Source organism: Uranotaenia lowii, chromosome 3, assembly GCF_029784155.1.
Source record: "Uranotaenia lowii strain MFRU-FL chromosome 3, ASM2978415v1, whole genome shotgun sequence".
In the NCBI taxonomy this organism is placed as follows: Eukaryota; Metazoa; Arthropoda; class Insecta; order Diptera; family Culicidae; genus Uranotaenia; species Uranotaenia lowii.
Window position 1 is genome coordinate 118,636,360 of NC_073693.1, and position 19,938 is coordinate 118,656,297.

Below are 19,938 nucleotides of genomic sequence, written 5' to 3' on the forward strand. Positions count from 1 at the left end.
GGCATTGGTCATATTGATAATGAACTTTGTGATGTTTGCAATGAAGTAGACTCAAATAAACATCGACTTGAAACTTGTAGCTCTATTAAAGAAGTAAAAAAATGGGTTGACATGATTCTCAGAAAACGGTTTGGAGTAATCTATGTGAACATTATTGACATTTTATTAATCGATACAACAAATCCTAAACAAAAAGCTTCCATCTGGTTGGTAGCTCATTACGTATCATATTGTCTAGATAGGTTTCCCGATATTAATTTTTACATGTTCCAGAAAAGCGTTCGGGAGTTTAGGTGGAATCACAGGCAATTAGTTAAAAAGTATTTTGATTGTAATTTGAATATATGCTAGGACAAATATTGTAAGAAAATAATGTGTTATCCAATGTAACCGAAATGTGTAATTAGTTTTTAAGATGTTTTAAATAAATAAATAAAAAAAAAATACGGTCTTTTTTCATAAATTTTCATATCCATATCTGCCTACATTTGATATCCGAGTTTTTGCTTGTTTTTTTTTCAGAGACATAATTAATAATTTGAATAAATTTTGCAATGCTTATTATTTTTCCTTAAGTTTGAGCCGCTTCTTTTAAAGAAATAATTAAAAATGTTCTTTATTTAAATTATCCATTCATTTTCTAAAATGAGTTTTCATTTAAGTTTTGTAAATTATAGATTGATTTTAAATTCTTATCTGGATGACTGAACCTAGCTCTGGAACTGGATTTTCATTTGAAACTGTTTATTGTTGAATTCTGTTTCACTTTTATTTCTTTTTTGCCTTCTACTGAATTTGATTTAAAATTTAATAATGGAATCATATTCTATATATTTCTAGTTGATTTCTAGGAATAAAATAATTTTCATTGTTCATTAAATTTCGTCGACTACCCTTATCATATATCATATATCACATGAATTTTAATTTTAATCATTCTTTCGAACGTCATTGAGATTCTGCTTTTCAATATTGAACTTATTTAAGATTTAATATCTTTATAAGAGGAAGCTTTTCATTCGCTTTCGGAGTTTTAATTGAGATTTTCTATTTCATAATATGAATTTAAATACCGAAGCCACTTTTTTTTTTTAATTTTTACTCTGCTCAATAATTTGAGACTTGAATTGTATTTTTTTGGTTCACAAATATATTTTTAAGGAGAATTTTTATTTTTATTTTTATTTCGTCTTTTAAACTGAAACTTTATCGTGAGGACTTAAGTTTAAATTTTTAATCAGGAAAGATCTCTCAAATTCAAACAATCGATCTGAAATTCAATTTTGAATTTACTTAAGCGGAAATAAAGTTTGTTTTAGAACAAATCATGCATGAACATCAATGTTCATGAAAATAAACTGAAAATTGTTCGAGTTTTTTAAACTGTGACCCAAAGATGGGTCTTGACTCAAACATTCAGTCAGCGAAACTTTTTTTGTAGAGAAATGAATCCAACTTAGATGAAATTTCAGGGACTAGATAAGGGAAAATTGATGTTGAAAAACATGCGAAAAAAATTCGCCTTGTCTCCCGGTGAGACTTGAACCCACATCTTGCGCCTCTCCGGGGCCCATGTATTAACATTCTACTACAGGAGACCAACCTGGCGTATGAATATTATACTGGTTGAGTGTCGATGTCTATCGGAATGAAGGGAATAGTTCTCCCATGTGATCATAATCATTTTTCTTGGTCTATTTCTATTCCCATCTTTTCATCTTACGGTAGTTGGACTCAAATTTGGATATTTTAGGCACGGCAAGATTTGCATTGTTCGAGTTGTTTCATATTTTATGTTGATTTTGTAGCCATCTTTAAATAGAACGTGAGAGCCTTGAAATTATTATGCAAACTATCCTGAATCCAAAAAACTTTCAGGTAAAAAAAAATCATATTCTGAAGTAACAGAAATTTTTTTGTCATAAACAAAAATGTGCAATCTTTGAGCAAGCTTTGATTTAAAACTTTTTGAATCAGATTTCAAATCAAATATTGTCATTTCTATAATCTATCGTTTTAAATATGTAGTGACCACAGTAAAATAAACTTTTGGTTGTCGTGAAAAATGTTAAAAATATTTTAATCATATGCAAGTTTATTAAGGATCCCGGGATAGTTTTTTAATATTTCAATTAAAAAAAATACATTTTTTTAATTTCCCAGTTCATATCTTGAAATATTCTATTTAATAATGAAAAAATTAGATAAGTTCCTGAAATAAAAACCTCGGTTTCACATTTCATATTTTTTAATTAAAGCAAAAACTCCATTGGATAAGAACATAAGTTCAATCGGTTTAATTGTTTTTTATTTATGTATTCTTTGCAGATAATTCGAAATATCTACATATGAAAAATATACTATCTTATTCTATTTTTAAACCTCGCCTTAGAAATATTAAAATCAAAGTCAAATTGTTTCCGGAATGTAAAATGTATTTTTAATATTCAAAATGTTGATGAGTTTCAAATCTGTTTTGAAGTTGACCATTTTTCATTGCATAAAATTTACAGATAAAAATAATTACTGATTAGGAAATTGGAAATATTTTACAGATTTCATTGAATCATTGAGTGTTTAATTGATGCTTATTTATTGTTTCAATTCATTGCTTAAATGCATCGGATTTTTTTATTTCATGAAATCGTATTAAATAGATTTACTTCGATAGTATAAATATAATGTATAACATTTTCCAGTGAAACTCCATTACTTCACATAAAATCATGTTTTTTTTTGTCATTGTATTGCAGGTCTCATTTTCTACAATTAACAGCATTCTCAAATGATAGAAAATAACATCAGATATTTATTAATAGTATAAAATAAAAGCTAAAAATTATGAAGCAACAGCTCGCAAAACATTTTTCCTAAAAAAAACATATGCTAAGTTATCTGAAGTGAGTTTTTCAGGATAAGATCGTTCAAGAAAAATCCATCGAGGCTGATTCTATTTCCAACCTTTGACAAGCTTTTTTTTTTCATATTTTTATATATTTAGTTAAAATACTGTATATTCAGTGCTTGTGATATAGCTCAGTTGGCAAGTTAGTTGCTTCATGAGCCTGTGCTCGTAAGTTCGAGCCCAAGAGTAAACATAAATCTCAGCTGTGCCGGACAAGTTTTTCAAGACTGTCCGCCAACTGTTAAAGATGTTAAAACGACTTTAATCGAAACCAAAAAAAAAAGATTAAATAGTATGAGATGACTTAAATATTAAATCTAGCGTTACCTTTCATTACGTCGTATAAAAAAAATGTAAACAAACAGTTTTATTACGAAAACTGACATAAACTAGAAGCAACTTCTTTCCATTTAGAATATTTGTAGCCTTGACAACATATTCTGTATGTGAAATACAAACTTTGTAATTTTCCGGACAACTTTTGTAGCAATTTTCTGTGAATTCTTGAATTGTTTCAAACGACCTAATGAAAGCTCACACGAGAAATTATGATTTTAAAATCAATTTAAATAAAAGATTCTATTCTATAAAATTTAGTTAAATCTTCTTATTCATAAGAGGAGATATTCTTATTTAGAGTTATTATAGGTTTTCAAATATTTCTCTACATTGATTGGATTTCATTCGATGAGTACGAACAGAGCTGCCAGTATTTATTCAAAAACTCCTGAAAAAAACGAAACCTGGCAATATTGTTTTTCCTCAAACTTTTGATGCAGAAAGTTCATTTAACTTGTAATCCATCCAATAACTGACAAAAAGATACGGATCCAGCGATGTCGAGTTGATGTACTTGACATTGAAAAGCAATTGTCTCGTAAACTAGTTGGCCCTTGTCGACAAATTCTATATTGAAACAATCCTTACGTTCTAAATAACAAAATAGAAAAAAAAACGCAAATAAAAATGAAAGGAAAAAGATTATATCCAACCTTTAGATTATTATTTTAAGCGAGATTTTAAATTGAATTTATTCGTTGTTAGGTTTCTAGTTATTGGTTTTTTTTTTACTTTTTGCGATTTTTAAATATTATTTAAGATTTACCAATTTTCTGCAATCATACATTCAGATCAATATTTAATCTAATCGTGGTCAAAAAGTGAGCCAACCTACCGAAACTGCACTAGAGAAAAACGAGCATCACTACTAGGTACAGGATATTAAAATTGCATTTATTTACCGGGGCTTAACTCGCCTAGGAAGCGCACAACAGAACACCGGAAGTGGTACCCCGGATCGGTCAGATCAAATGAGAGAGGAACGGCGGGCGAGATAAATAAATTAGAATCTACTCCGGGCACGTTGTGTGCACGATCATCATTTTCATCCACCCAGCGTACACAAATACACACAAACATACAGAAAAACATCACACCCACACACACAGATAGACAGCGAGAGATAGCATTGGGAAAATTCCCTCGACAGATTAAAAACATCCCCCCTTCCCTTGAGTGTTTACTCGGGGAAAAATGGTCCTCCCAACCCTTGGTCCCTTCGTCTGTTTTTTTGTCGAGAGGAAGGATGTTAAAGTTTTAAGAGAAGGAAAAGTTTTTTTTTCATTTTAATTTTCAAGAACCATCCAATGAGTCAGATTATGTGGCAACATTGTTGGCAGAGACAGACCCCGAATAGAGTGGGGAAGCGCAAAAAAAAAAAACAAGAGACCAAAAGCAAGATGTGGATAGATAGACAGATAGATAGATTGTGTGCTCAGCTCGAACGTAAAGACGGAACACTTTCTAATCTCTCGCCTCGAATTATTTCATCTTATGGCGAAATGGAACGAATTGAACGGACCGTATCGGATAACAAGATTAGAACACGAGGGAAAAGGACTCCTGATACCAGATAGGTCCCAGCTAACATGAAATCGTAATAGAAATGATAATCCAAATCGAATATTTAGACATTTTCTATAAACATCGTAAACACGTTGGTATTGAGTGATTTTCCACCATTCATTTACGACAAGCTTTGTCTAAAGAAAGTTGAATCGGATAGCAGTTTAGTCAAATCGTAAATATGTCTCCAAAACGTTGAGAATCTGCTAATTCAACATTTACGATTTGAGTGAACTGATTTACGATAAATGGGCGGTCCTTCAATTACCACTCTTTCCGGTCTCCTCTCATAAAAAGAGAATCTCACCCATAGAGCCCTTACACTGAATTTTATAGAGCTATAGCGTGGTTCATATCAGTTGATGAGGTGGCATCGCGGTAAGATATCGGACAGCCAACTCGGAGGTCTGGAGTTCAAATCTCGGTCGGGGAATTTTTTTTTCGTTTATTTTGCTTTTTGTGGGAAAATCGAATCGTTGGAATCTTGTCATTGTAGATATATCGCCTCCAATTTTGTAGGTATATGCTATTTTGGTAAGTTTAATACAATTTATTCACCTGGTATACATGTTTGAATAATTCTGTTGTTCTTGTGTTATACCTTCATAAATGTTTGCTGGGGTATCTTCTTGTTTTTTCCTTACTTTTTTTTGTCTGTAAAAGCAACAGAAAACAGTTAAGCTTCCCTCTAGAAAGACAGAAAATGATAAGAGATGATACAGTAGATAGCTTTACACTTTGGACATTTGCATAATTTACGGAAAGTGAGCAACGGTTCATTCCGTTATGTCGGTCTAACAGTAAAGCTCAATTTTTCACCCGTACTCTGGATATGATGTTGATTGGATGTTAATCATTACAGGCTTTGGATTATCAGACACTTAAAAAAGGTCAATTTGTGGATTAAAAGTTTGTATTTTCACTACGAAATGTGTCGAATAACAACAAAGTTTTTTTTTGTTTCGATTATAGTCGTTTTACCATCTTTATGGCATTCGCGACTTTATCAACGTTGCAGTTGGTGGATCGTTATTGAAAAACTTATCCGGTTCAACTGTATTCGATGTTTACTCTTGGGCTTGAACTCGCGGACATCGGCTCAGGAGACAACAGACTTGCCAACTGAGCTATATCACAAGCCCAACAACAAAGTTTCATATTTCGTTTTAATATAAAAAATATGAAGGAGACGCATGGTATTTCTCGATAATACTAGAAACCTGGCGTCCTCATTTTATTTTACTGATCAAAACAGACTGTTGAAAAAAATATTCGAAACGTTAATTAATCTGAAGAAAATTGCAACTCTTTTGATCATGGTACAACTTTCAGTTTGAAAATAAAAACCGAAGAACTAACCTGTACTATAAATGAACATCCATATCAACACCTCACAGGAACTACATTTGTTTAATGGCACCGCGAATAACTAGTTCATGGGGTTTGTCAAACTGTTTGTTAAAACGAGCTCACAACGAATTATAAACATTTTACGATTAACAACACTGATGAACACTACTCAACGGATTATCTAAATATGTAAAAATGTATTCTGCCTGTCCCTACAGACTCGGAAATTACTGAAAAGATTTTCGGGAATCTTGGCGGGTGCAACTATTGATTTGAGACCCCTCTATCATTGGAAGGAGAGAGGGGGTCTCTCAAATAAAAGACAGAGGTTTCAATAGTTCAATAACTGATCAAGCAAATTGAATCAAATTTGGCAAACAAGGGTATTCGAGTTTCGAGGAATGTTCCTTTCTCCAAGGGAAATTCCGGCTTGCAGTTTAGTTCAGAGCAAAAAAGATTTTTATTTCATGTATCCAACGTTTCAATCCATTTCAACGTTTAAATCCGTTTAAGATTTTCTTCAGGGACTAAAAAGTGCCGTTTTCTTTCTCTGGTCTTGTAAAACGGTCTTTTTATTACAAGACCAGCCGAGTTGACAACAACAAGAAAACAACACTTTTTACTTCCCGAAGAAGATCTTAAACGGATTTAAACGTTGGATACATAAAACAAAAATCGTGTTTACTCTAAAATAGACTGCAAGCCAAAGTTAACCCAGAGATACACAATATTTAGTCGATCCCCAAGCATTTATAAAGAGGAATGTTTCTTTGAATATTTGGAACCCATCCCTCCTTCCTGTGGAAAGAAAAGAACTTCAGGGCTACATTATTATCTTTTACATAACTCGAGAACTAATCAAGCTAATGGAACCAAATTTGACATAGGAAGGTATTTGAAAACTAAAATGGTTTTTATGATTTTTTTAGACCTAGACTCCCTTTTTCCAGTGGGGAATTAGGAAGGGTGGAGGGGGTTTCATACCTTTTTTATTGCATTATTTGAGAACTATTCGAGCAAATGGTACTCAATTTGGCTTGGACGGGTATTTGGGTACGAGAAATGGGCCTTTGAATATTTGGCGCCTCTCCCTCCTTCCAGTGATGAGATAGAAAGTGGTTAGGGGGCTCCTAAACAATTTCTAGCAAAGCTGGAAAATTATTCAAGCAAATTGAATCAAATGTGTAGGAAAGTATATGAATGAGGGGAAATTTGTTTTGTATATAGCAAGACCTTATCTAATAATTGGAAATAAAAAGACTTAGAAACAATCCTACAATCGAGAAAATGAAATAGAATTTGGCATGGAGTGTATACATGAATACACGGAATATTTCTATGATTATTTGAGTCCCATCCCTCCTTCCAGTAAGGGCATAGGTAGAAGGAAGGAGCTCCCATACCAATTTAATAGCAAACGTTACCAACCTTTTCATGAGAGAGTATATGAGCTCTAGAAATGTTTCTCCGGTAGTTTAAGACCCCTCCCTCCATTCAGTGGAACGATAAAAAAGTGAGAAAGGAATCACTCATACAATATTTTTTAATATTCCGATAACTAATCCAGAAAATGGAACCAAATTTGCATGGGAGCATATTTGTGTATCTACAGGACATGTTTTTTGAAGGTTTGAGACCCCGTTCTCTTGCCAGAGGGGAGAAATAAAGTGGGAAGGGGGTTACCTATTTTTTGGGAAACTCGAGAACTTATCGAGAATGGAACCATATATGGCATGGGATCGTATTTGTACACATGAAGTGTTTTTCTGATTCTATGAGGCTCCTCCTTCCTTCCATTAGGGATTAAGAAATGGGAGAGGTTGTCACTCCTACAATTTTTATAATATCTCGTGAACACATAGGTGAAATGGAGCCAAATATGGCACGGGAGCAAATTAAGTACAAAAAATGTTTCTCTGATTGTTCAAGACCTCCTCTCTTCTTACAGTATAGAAATAGAAAGGAGAATGAGGTGAACATTGATTTTTTTCCGATAATGCAAGAACCAACCGAGAAAATGGAACCTAATGTGACACGGAAGCGTATTTGTATACAAGACACGTTTTCTGATGGTTTGAGACCCCTTAAAATTTTTATACTAATCGATAACTGATCAAAAAAATGAAACTAAATCTAGAATGTTATGGTAAATAGAGTCACATGTGGCCCAAGACGTTATTTTGTTACGAAAAATGTTTCTATGAAGCAAAGAATTCCAAAGTTATAACAATGATAGTTAAAAACCATTTTCACTAAATTTAAAAAATGTCAACCGATTAGTTTGAGTTTTCTCCCATATGCCCTAGATTAACATTTTCAAAACTACTGTCAAATGCTTGTTCCTCAAAGCTCCCCGGCTGTTAGTACCCACCTATCATTTCCATTATCTCGTCCTCATTCTAGTAGAATTCATCTTGCCGAAATGCCATCAAATATTTTAACAATTTTTTTACACATACCTCTCCCTTAATCCAGTGGATATCTACATGTGAAAAGCGGAATGGGGTTCCTTTTAATATTTTCGTTTAACTCGAGAGCTTAACAAATTCAAATTTGGAAGGAGAGGGTTTTTGAAAAAAATGGAAAGGGGATAAGTAACTCACAACTTTATTGTTACCGAATTTGGCGTGGAGATATTAGGTTACGAGATATAAAATTTATGAACCAAATGATCACATGTGGAACATAACGTTATAAGAAGTATATTTGAAAAAATGCAACACTTTATTTTGTGAAATTTTAAATAAAGCTGCCTAGGAATGTAATGTATACATATGCACATTTTTGTGACGTTTTGTCAAGTGCTTTTTGAGATAGCGTCTAATACAGAACGTAATTGAATAAATTTTTGACAGTATCATGAAAATTCAGGAAAGTCCCAGAGGGAGACTCAAAAATAGCTGGAAATCAACTATTCGACTTAAGTTTAAGTGGTTAATTGTTTAAGGAGACCTAGCTAACCTAAAAGATTTATAAGCAAGTAAGTAGCTTCTCTGGAAATTTAATCAATTTTCATTCATGCATGCAAAAAATATTAACAAAACAACACTCTTTAAGTTAACGAAAAATGTGTCTAATTTCAAATTTATGCAATCGTTATACTATACATTTGTATTGCAATTTGAAACGGAAATTGGAGTTGGCATTTCTTAGAATTTTCATCTGCATGATGCTAAAACTTAATCTTGAAGCATCTACAAATAAAACTAAATAACAATTATTTTCAAAAATGCCATCACTTTCAAATATTCTCAAAATTCCAGCAAAACACATCGGGTCAGCTAGTTTAAGATTAAATTAATATCCCAGCATAAAACTTTTGACAACTAAATTTAAAAACTTTTGAACCTACTCATCCAAACTCATAACTATGAATTTTAACAATTCCAGCTATTCGTTTGATTTCAGGTGCTAAAAAAATCATCTTTGATGCTAATCCATTTAATTTGAGAGTAATTTTTTCCGGTTGTTTTTATTGAGAGGTTAAAAGGAGTTCATTTTGGTTTTATGTTTTGATTTCATAGGATATTAAAAAAAGTGAAAAATTTGATTTCCATTTCTACAAGGTTCAACCCAATTTGAATCCGTTTGAGAAAATTTATTGGGGAGTTTTTAAATTTGAAATGTATTATTTTATAAAAATTGGATAATTTTAATTCTGACTATTGAGGTCAATTTAATATATGTATATAAATTAGAAATTCATCCGAGATCAAATTTCAGATCGAAAATATAAATCAACCTTGATAACAAACGGTTATAGCATTTCCTTAGGAATTTTCAGAAATAAAACGAAAGAGCGGTGTCAAAGCAAGAATTGGAATTTTTTTCCGATCGTGTTAATTTTGCTGGATTGTGCAAGTTTTTATCTTGACCGTGTTTGAAGGATTTGATAGTTTCAACAAAGGAAATAATAAAATTCTGCTCTATTTTTTAAACTTTTCAATTTTAATCGATCATGATTTTCACTGTCAAATCTTGGAAAAAGAAACTAAAGAAAAAATCTAGAACGCATAAAATTTTTCAAATTATTTTGTTTTCTCAAGCAAATAAGTTCACAATATGAAAACTTTACATACGACAACAAATGAAATAAAAATATTTAATTTTAATGAGAAAATTAAAGCAAAATAAATTTTTTATGCTTCTAATAATTTCGAAAACTGTAAAAGATTTTTAAATTTACATTTCCAATTCTACAAGGTTCAACATATTTTATATCGTTTTGTAGTATGTTACACAAAATTTAAAAAAAAAACTATCAACTAGGACAATTCTTATCTTTACCAAAAAAAACAAGATGCTAGTTAACCGGGAGTTGAAACATTGCAAAGAAATTGAAACGGAAAAATCTTTTATTTCTACAAGCCCTTCTCAGTTACCAAGGTTTTTTTTTTTTTTTTTTTTTTTTTTATTCAAATAGTTTATTTAAGGCTCTTTTACTTTTACAAGTTTTTAGGGGCCGTGGGTCAATTATATAACATAACAATTGAGGGAGGAAATGACGGAAGGTCAGGATTTGGGAAGGGAAGAGGAGTGAGGATAGGTTTGCATACGAGCGGCCCGTGCACGGGTCAATATTGTGCAGTTGTCGTCAACTGTGTGTAGATTTTTATCTTCCACATTTTCGACCGTCACGGGAGGGGTTGGCTGTGAAGTGATTCTCTTCCTAGGGGGGGAATCAGAATCCAGCATGGGAACTGGTGTTTTTGGTTCTGCGGTGAGGTGATCTCTTTTCGATATTGGCTTCGTTGGTTGCTGCTGTTGTTGTTGATCTTCTTTTTTCTCCGGATCTTCTGGTTGTGGTACTTTCTTAACTGGTTGAGTTTTGCGGGCTATATTGTTGTGCGCTTGAATTTGTCGCTTTACGACGTCGGCGTAGCTAGAGTTGGTGCTGTTTCCTTCGATTTGCTTGCGTGCGGCTGTTAATGTTATCCTTTGTTCGGTCTTAAGCTTAAGTGCTGCAGATTCAAACAACCATATAGGGCAAGCCCTATCAGTCGGCGAATGGTTTTGTTTGCAGTTCTGACAGAATTTTACTTTCGATGTGCAATTTTGGCTTTCGTGGTTAGAGGAACAAATGTTGCAAGCTATTTCGTTCTGGCATCGTATTTTTGGGTGGCCGTAAGTTAAACACCGACGGCACAGCATCGGTTGCGGATAGTACGGTCTAGTTCTGACCCTGAGTAAACCAAAATTGATGAACTCAGGTATCACGGTACAGTTAATTGTTAACACAAGAGTGGGAGTGTTAACAATTTTACCAGCAATTTTTTTCGTAATGCGACGGACATTCGTTATCTTTTGAGAAGCAAGCTCTTCCTCTAGTTGTTTATCGGTCATGTCTTCCACTTCGTTGCAAAAAACGACAAATTTCCGCGTGTTAAGCTCCGGATGGCGACCAATTTCAATTGGCGTACCATCTTTCAAAGCAGTGAGAGTGAAAAGTTTCCTACCTTGATCTTTACTCCGTATTTTTATCACGTACCATGACTTTCGCTTTTCATAGAAACCGCCTTCAACCTTTCCGGCATATTCTTCAACTGATCTCCCAATAACGAAAGGGTTCTTGGGGAGTGTGTGACCAGGTTTAGCGCGAAGGAACATATAGTAAAGCCTTCCTTGCAGGTTTTCCGTGTCCATCCATTCAGGAATGGTCCGACCAGGATGGTCTCCTGGTGAAGGACTCATTTCAGCCTCACCGAATCACACATCCAAAAAATAAAAAAAAAAACAGTTGCCCTTTTTGTTCGAAACTAGCACTCGGTTGAAAACACGACTGATCGTCACGAAGGCAGAGAGTGAACTCAGTTACCAAGGTTAAAATCTCTAATTTTATCACTTTAGAGTTGCTTAAAGTTTGGGTTTAGTTTCATAGAATGTGGTTTGAAAATAAGTTTCCCCTTTTTTTAAATATTCTGAAGCATTCCAAGGCACTGAAATATTAGCACTGAGCAGCTGAACCAAAAATTGTCGATTTCTTGGAGAAATTTCCGACTTGCTCCCGCATTTTCAAAATGGATTGTAAGTCATTATTTTCCCGAATGATTGGTCACTAGATCGCTTCTTAAAATAACTTTTTGCTCCTATATCTTTTTTTTTTTCAACATCTTTTGGGTCACCAAATATCAGAGTAATATTTGAGATGATTTGGTTAAATCCTGAACTAGCGCAACGCGATTCAATTTTGTTTGGAAATTTGTATGGAAGAATGCGTATTAAATTTTCAAATATTGATTCTTGCATTACAAGTAATTGTTCTTTAGTTCAATATGCAGATGATGCATGCATTTGGTTTTCAAGTAAAAATGCACATGAAGTTCAGTTAAGTTTACAGACAACCCTAGATGGTCTGGTTGAGTGGGCTTCCAATATTGGTTTAGAACTATCGGTTTCTAAAACAGAATCAGTCGTTTTTTCCCGTAAACATAATCCATCGCAAATTCAATTATATTTGTATGGAAATGAAATAGTCAGGGCAGCAGGCTTTAAGTACCTCGGAGTGTTTTACGATCCAAAATGTACTTGGGGATGCCATATTCGTTACCTTGTAAGAAAATGTCAAAGACGAATAAATTTTTTAAGAACAATATCCAGTACATGGTGGGGCGCACATCCGGCTGATATGATCAAACTATACAAAACTACAATTTTGTCGGTAATGGAATATGGTTGTTTTTTATTTAATACAGCAGCAAAATGTCACTTTATAAAATTGCAGCGTATTCAATTCCGCTGTTTACGTATTTGTTTGGGATTAATGACATCAACACACACATTAGCTGTCGAAGTTCTAGCTGGAATACCGCCTTTACATTTTCGCTTCAACGAAATGAATAGTAGATATTTGATTGATTGTCACATTAATAAGTCACTTATAATGGAGCGGTTGGATACATTATTCGAATACAAACCTGAAAATAAATTATTGAGTTCATATAGAGAATGTTTGACTCTAAGTACCTCGAATTCGTCCATTTTACATTACTATGAATCAAATTCCGTATCCATGAACTTATCTTCAACTATTGATCTCTCACTTATTCAGCAAAACTCGAGTAATGCTAATACACTTGAAATAGCCTTATTGAAAAATTTATGCTTAGAAAAAATATCAGTTTATCCCTCGAAAAATGTATTTTATACAGATGGATCAGCTTATCATGATTGTGTCGGATTTGGAGTTTTCAATGTTAATCATGAAGCTAGTTTTTCTCTTCTTGCTCCTTGTTCCATTTTCGTTGCAGAAATTACCGCTATATACTACACATGTTTATTTATTGGCAGTCTCCCTGTACAATCGTACCTAATTTGTTCAGATTCCGCTAGTGCTCTTGAGGCATTAAAGACACTTAGAATTTCCGGAAAAACTGGAATCATGGTTTTGAAAATTAGAGAAGAAATTTATAGATTGCGTAGTTTAAATTATTCTATTTCTTTCTTATGGGTTCCCTCTCATTACGGAGTTTTTGGTAATGAGATGGCTGACACCCTAGCTAAGAATGGAGCACTAAATGGAGAAGTTTATCACAGGGAACATGAGTCTCGAGATTTTTATCCAACGTTAAATATTCGAACTTTGGAATCATGGCAAACCGAATGGAATAGTAGTGATCTTGGTAGATTTTGTTATAGTATCATTACCTCCGTAAGTAAAGCTCCTTGGTTCGCTAAATTTGATGTAGAAAGAATGTTTATAAAAAATATGTCAAGAATAATTTCGAATCACTATACTCAAAATGCACATCTGTTCCGAATTCAGCTCACCACTACTAACCTTTGCGAGTGCGGAGAAGATTACGGTCATATTGATCACGTGATATGGAGATGCCAGCGATACAGTACTCCCCGCCGACACCTATTGGCGGAATTGGAGAGGATTGGAAAACCTTTTGGCATTCCTTTGAGAGATATCATCGCCATCCAGGATATTATAACGATGAAAGCAATCAACGGATTCATTGTTGCAGCTAAAATACAAATATAATAACGGATTGAACAATGCGATGATCCAGTTTGACTGAAGACAAGGAAAAATCATTTACGATTTATCATCCCTCCAAATAGAAGGACATACCATGCAGATATGCATCAAGGATTTTTTGTAAAAAATAAATATTATTATTTTACATTTATAAATAACAACCATGAAATCCGGCTCCGTGATGGTAAAAGCCAATGAGCCTTTATATTATATATTTTTTTTTATATTATTATTATTTTAAGTTATTAATAAAGGAAAAAAAAAAAAAAAATGCGTATTAAATCATCAAGAACATTGAAATGAAGTACACTGGATTCTTTTTTTAAACGATCTCATTATACACGTTTTTTAACGATTTTTTTGACGATTTTCTCGAAATAAGACGATTTTCTAACATGTCTAAAACAGGTTCTAGACATTCCCGCTTTTTGGCAAACCACTCTTGGGTGGTAAATTGGTTCGGACGTTGCTTCCGACAGAAACATGGACCGGAATGGCTTATTCTTCAACTTCATTTTTAGGTAAAATGAGAAGAAGCTTAGTCTGTAGTCATGGAAAAAGTTATAAATATTAAAAAAATAAAAGCTCCAAATTCAAAAATAAAATATTGAAAATGGTAGGTTTTGTTGGCTAGAGCTTTCACAAAATTCAAGAAATGTTTTTGTCAAGATTAAACATCTAAATCAACAAATTCAATGGCTATGCAAAGCAGTTTTATGCGATTTTTTATTTTCATCCTACAGTTGAATAGCTTTAGAATAAGCTTGCCAGATAGCACGGTTTTATCCGGGTTTGCCCGGATATTTGATGCAAAATTTCGAGAAAGTCCGGTCCGGCCCGGTTGCCAGGATATCGTGAAGAAAGTCCGGATATTGATTTTTTCACAATTTTCACAAAGAAACCAAAAAAAAAATCAAAGTTTTTAAGTAAGTTTTAGGTAAATCGATTAACGGTATGGAAATTTTCAACGGTTGTTTCAAATAATTTCACCGATTTACTTTTATAAACCTTTAAATATTAAAGTGTTCCAAAAAGTTTTTGGAAGTCTGCAATTACATTAATAATTAATTAATTACATTAAAATCAATTTCATTTTTTTTGCATTTTTTCTTTGCTTTTATATATAACTAGCTGATCCCATACGAACTCCGTTTCGCTTTCAACTTGGAATATGTCATGAAAGCCAATTGCCAAGCATTTTCCAGATGCACTTCTGAATTCATTGTTAAGTAATAATTGCAAAAATAATGGTCGATCACTTTGTCTGTCGTCTGCTACTAAATTTGAAATCAGAAATCCTTTCACCGTGCCAAAAAACCACGTGCATAAATTTCGACTCAATCATAGCATAACAACGCAATTATTGCCAAAAAGCTAAACCCCTTTCGGGGGCTTTTATACAATTTTTGATGACTGAAATAGATTGCCCTTCCCTCAAAACTCCCGTGTGCAAATTTTCAAAGCAATCAATTGTATAATAACTTTAATATAGCTAGAAACAGTGAAAAATTATTTTATATGGACGACCCCTTTCGTCGACCCCTGGCAAAGCATTTGAACAGGGGCCCCTGGCAAGCATTTGAAGCACATCTGAAATCGATTGTTCGTCCCTGAAAACTACCGTGTGCAAATTTTCATCCCAATCCGATGTAAAATAACGACGATATTGCAAAAATATTGAAAGGTTTATATGGACGACCCCCTTTGCTTGCCCCTTACACTGAATTTAATACCTGAAATCCATTGATCATCTCTCAAAACTCTCGCGTACCAATTTTCGTCTGAATCCGATGTATAATAACGACAATATCGCATCAACAGTGAATAGTTAATACGGACGACCCCTTTGGCCGACCCCTGATTTTAGTTTGGATAAGTGAAATCAGTTGTTTGTCCCTAATAACTCCTATGTGCAAATTTTCACCCCAATCTGATGTATATAAACGTCAATATCACTAAGATACTGAAAAATTAATATGGACGACCCCTTTTGCCGGCCCTTCACACTGAATTTGATACCTCAAATCGATTGCACGTCACTCAAAACTATCGTGTACCAATTTTCATCTGAATACGATGTATAATAACGTCAATATCGCAAAAACAGCGAACAGTTAATATGGACGACCCCTTTGGCTGACCCCTTACACAAAATTTGACATCTGAAATCGATTGCTCGTCTTTCAAAACACTTAGATGCAAATTTTCAACACGATCCGACGAAAAGTAACGTCAATATCGCGAAAACAATATTTGTCTTCTATGGACCCCCTTCAGAAGGGGTCATCCGAAAATCTGAAAACATTTTTCATCCTTCCTGGTCCTAATGAGCATCCATGCCAAATTTCAGCTCTCTAGCCCTTAAGACGGCTGAGTCTATAGAGGACAAACAAACAAACAAACAAACAAACAAACAAACAAACATACAGAAATAGCTTTTTATATATATAGATAGATAACAGTAATAACACGTAAATTTTTCCCGGTTTTTGCCCGGTTTTTGGATTTGAAAAATTGAAATCCATGCCCGGATTTTGCCAGGTTTTTTTGAAAAAATGCCCGGAATTGCTAGACCCGAATGGGAGTGGAAAAAATTCTGGCAACCTTACTTTAGAATGAGCAGATAAAAACGCTTAAATTTAAAATAAAAATATGATGAAGAGAATAGTCATCGTAATTTAGGTTTGTTACTTAGTTTATCGGCCTTATCGGTGAAAAGTGATGTCTTTTTTTAGTAAGGGCATATAAAAAAAATATTTTGAAAAAAAAATTTATAACATCGAATTTCTTTTCTGGAGTGAAAGTAAGATCTAACCCTCATCCGTTCCTGAAATTTTAACCCGTTATAGTCCCTGGAGAGTAAATTTGACATGCCTAATTAAAACTAATATATCTCTTTTGTTTCCTAACAGATTTTTACAAAATTTATAGTTTTGGAAACCTTGTAACGTAAATAAAATATGAATTTTAAGCATTATTAACCCACAATACTTCAGTTTTCCGTTCTTCAAAGTCTTAAAAAAATCCAAAAAATAATGCTCCGGAAGTAAGACTGCAGATTAACGATTAACAAAATGCTTCAAAATAATTTCACTTAGTATCCAAGAATGCTGAAGTTAGAACCTGTACATTGCACATGAGGATATTTTTTTGATATTTTATAAAATCATGAACACCAAAAATGTCACACCAGATATATTTTGAAAAAAGATTGAATAGTTGACGTTATATGGGCCAGTTTCACATTTTCAGATTACGAAACACAGATTTTCTGCCGAATTATCAAAGGTAGCTGTTTTTTTAACCTTTTATCAATTTGCAATTTCTCAGATTTTCAAAGACTTAAATTCAACTTTGCAATGCGAGATTTCCGTAAAGAATTTATATTCACACATTTTCATATATTCGCTTTATATTCATAAATTTTAGAAACAGACCTCAGGAAAGATTTTTGATGGTATGCAAATTTTTTTCAAAACAAATTTTTTTTTTTAATGAATAAATTTACTCCGGCGATTTCAGCTTAATACGATTGTTTTTTTCTTCATCCGACGTTTCGGCATTTATTATCCCTTTTTAAAGGAGTTGAATTTTCTCGTTTTCATTGTTGGACAACTAAACCGAGAAATTTCCATTTCTTGAAAAAGGCATAATGAATGCCGAAACGTCGGATGAAGAAATGAAAATCGTTTTAAGATTTTCTCTTTACTGAAATCGCCGAAAAGCAATTTATTCATTACTCAACCAGTCGATAGATTTTTCACTTTATTTTTATTAATTTAAGTGTTTTTGGCTGCCCAATTTAAAGTTGTTTGACTGTAGGATGAAAATTTAAAAAAAAACCGCAAAAAAATGACTTGCATAGCCAATGTTGAATCAAAGTACAAGAAAATTAGCAAATTGACAAAAAGTTCAAAAAACAGAAATATTTTAAAATTTGTCAAAAATTCTGTGTTAAGTATTTTGGAAATCTAAAGATTCGAAAATGTGCCAAATTACGTCAATTTACCAATCCTTTTTTCAAAATTTATTTTGTTTGACTTAAACAATTTTGACGGTTTATTGATTGAAAAGGACGGATTTTACACCACTTTTTTGCATTTGTTGTGGTCATGATCATGAAAACTTTCAAAAACATGTATCCTTATGTGCAACGTATGTCTTCTAAATTCTGCTTTCCTGGAAACTAAATCATGTTTTTTCGGATTTTTTTCTTAAACTTTGAATAGCGGAAAACTGAAGTGCTGTAGGTGAATAATAATTGAAAAACACATTTGAGTTATGTTACGAGATTTCCAAAACTATAAATTGAGGAAATTGATTAATCAACAAAAGAGATATCTATCGTCAACACGAGGAATGTTAACTGTCAAGATCTGATAAGGAAGTTTTTTCTATGGCTTCTGAGTGCGCAAAAAAAAAGATGCAAAATTAATGATTTTTAGAATTTATTCAGAGTTTCCGAACAATTTTTTAATGTGGATACACTAAAGCTTAGTTCATTTAAATGGGCGAGTTATAAATGCGCGTGTCTTGATAACCATTCGTTTGATCAAAACATTTTCTGAAAAGGAAAGATGATAATCTTATGATTATTTATGGAAAAATATTAATAAATTACTTATTGTTTTTGATAAGAAGTTCTTAGTATCTCCCATCGGTCAGCGCATACTTTTTTCAGTTATGATACATATTGATCAGATTTTTCCAGTGATACTTCATTTGATCGTTGATTTAGGCGATTGCATCGTTCTTCTTCAATTTCCATTACTTTTTTAACTAATATTTCTTATTAAACAGACACTGTAGACAATCTGGTTGATTCAGCTGTTTTGAATTCACCAAAACTTGATTACTTTAGTACCACTAAAATACGGTTTCACTGAAATGTCAGCTAGCAAAATCAATCAAAAACATAGAAAAATCATTACAAGACTCAATTAAAAGTAAAATCGATGAGTTGAGATCGTAAATTATGCAGATTTCAAACAAGGCTATCCTTTTTTAACTTTTGAAAACATCGAAATACCAAATTTTCGTCAGGAAAATAAGTTTTTTTTCTATAGGAGCAGAGTCTTGACAAATTATAATATTTTTTCTAAAACAACTAGCAAATATAAACTTTATTCTGCAAGGGATCTTGTCAGAAACGAAGATGTAACTAAATTAAACAGCCGTAACTTTTGAAACATTGTTTGTTTCACAAGTGTTTTCGTCCATTAAAATTTATCTGTCGCATTGGCTCGGCACCACCTACATAGCTAACGAGCTCTGGAACTAGCAAAAATTTGTTTTTTGAGGTTAAGTTTACATAAGTGGTTGCTGAAAATTTTCTTGAAATTTCTTCTTAGTTTTTTCTCATTCATTATTTAAAATTCTGGTAAAAGCTTTGAATTGCCTCGTGATCTTTAACCGTAATTTCCGATCATATACTTCACTCAAACATCTTTGTGGACATTCTTAACAGTATTTTTATACTTACACAGCAATTTTCAGTATGTGAAATGAATAAACCAATCGGTTTAAAATCCCAAAAAAGTAATTTTTAGTATACAAAACGGTTTCGTCAGTTCTCGATATTATAATGGTGGATTTTGAAAAAAACTGTGCACAGTTATTTTTGTATTCATCTCTTGCAACTTAAGTATCTCAGAAATGCGTAAGTTAAAAAATTTAATAAAATAATCAGAATAGTACTTTAAACAGGCAACACAACGCTGTTGAAGTTTTGCTTATCCGATCACTAGGGACTTAGTGATATCCAAATGAAAGTGTCCCATGTCTAAAAGAGCTA

General features: G+C 32.9%; 1 protein-coding gene across 25 annotated transcripts in view; it reads right to left on the reverse strand.

Moving 5' to 3' along the window:
* The window catches only part of LOC129755407 (gamma-aminobutyric acid receptor subunit alpha-4), a 706,839-nt gene that overhangs the window by 245,759 nt on the left and 441,142 nt on the right, over window positions 1-19,938 (reverse strand). For 23 of the 25 annotated variants that reach the window (XM_055751879.1, XM_055751892.1, XM_055751890.1 and 20 more), the window contains exon 5: window positions 4,147-4,161. The exons of the other annotated variants lie outside the window; for them this stretch is intronic. In XM_055751879.1, the coding sequence (XP_055607854.1) occupies window positions 4,147-4,161 (15 nt within the window). The remainder of the gene's footprint in view (window positions 1-4,146; window positions 4,162-19,938) is intronic. 25 annotated transcript variants of the gene reach the window in all.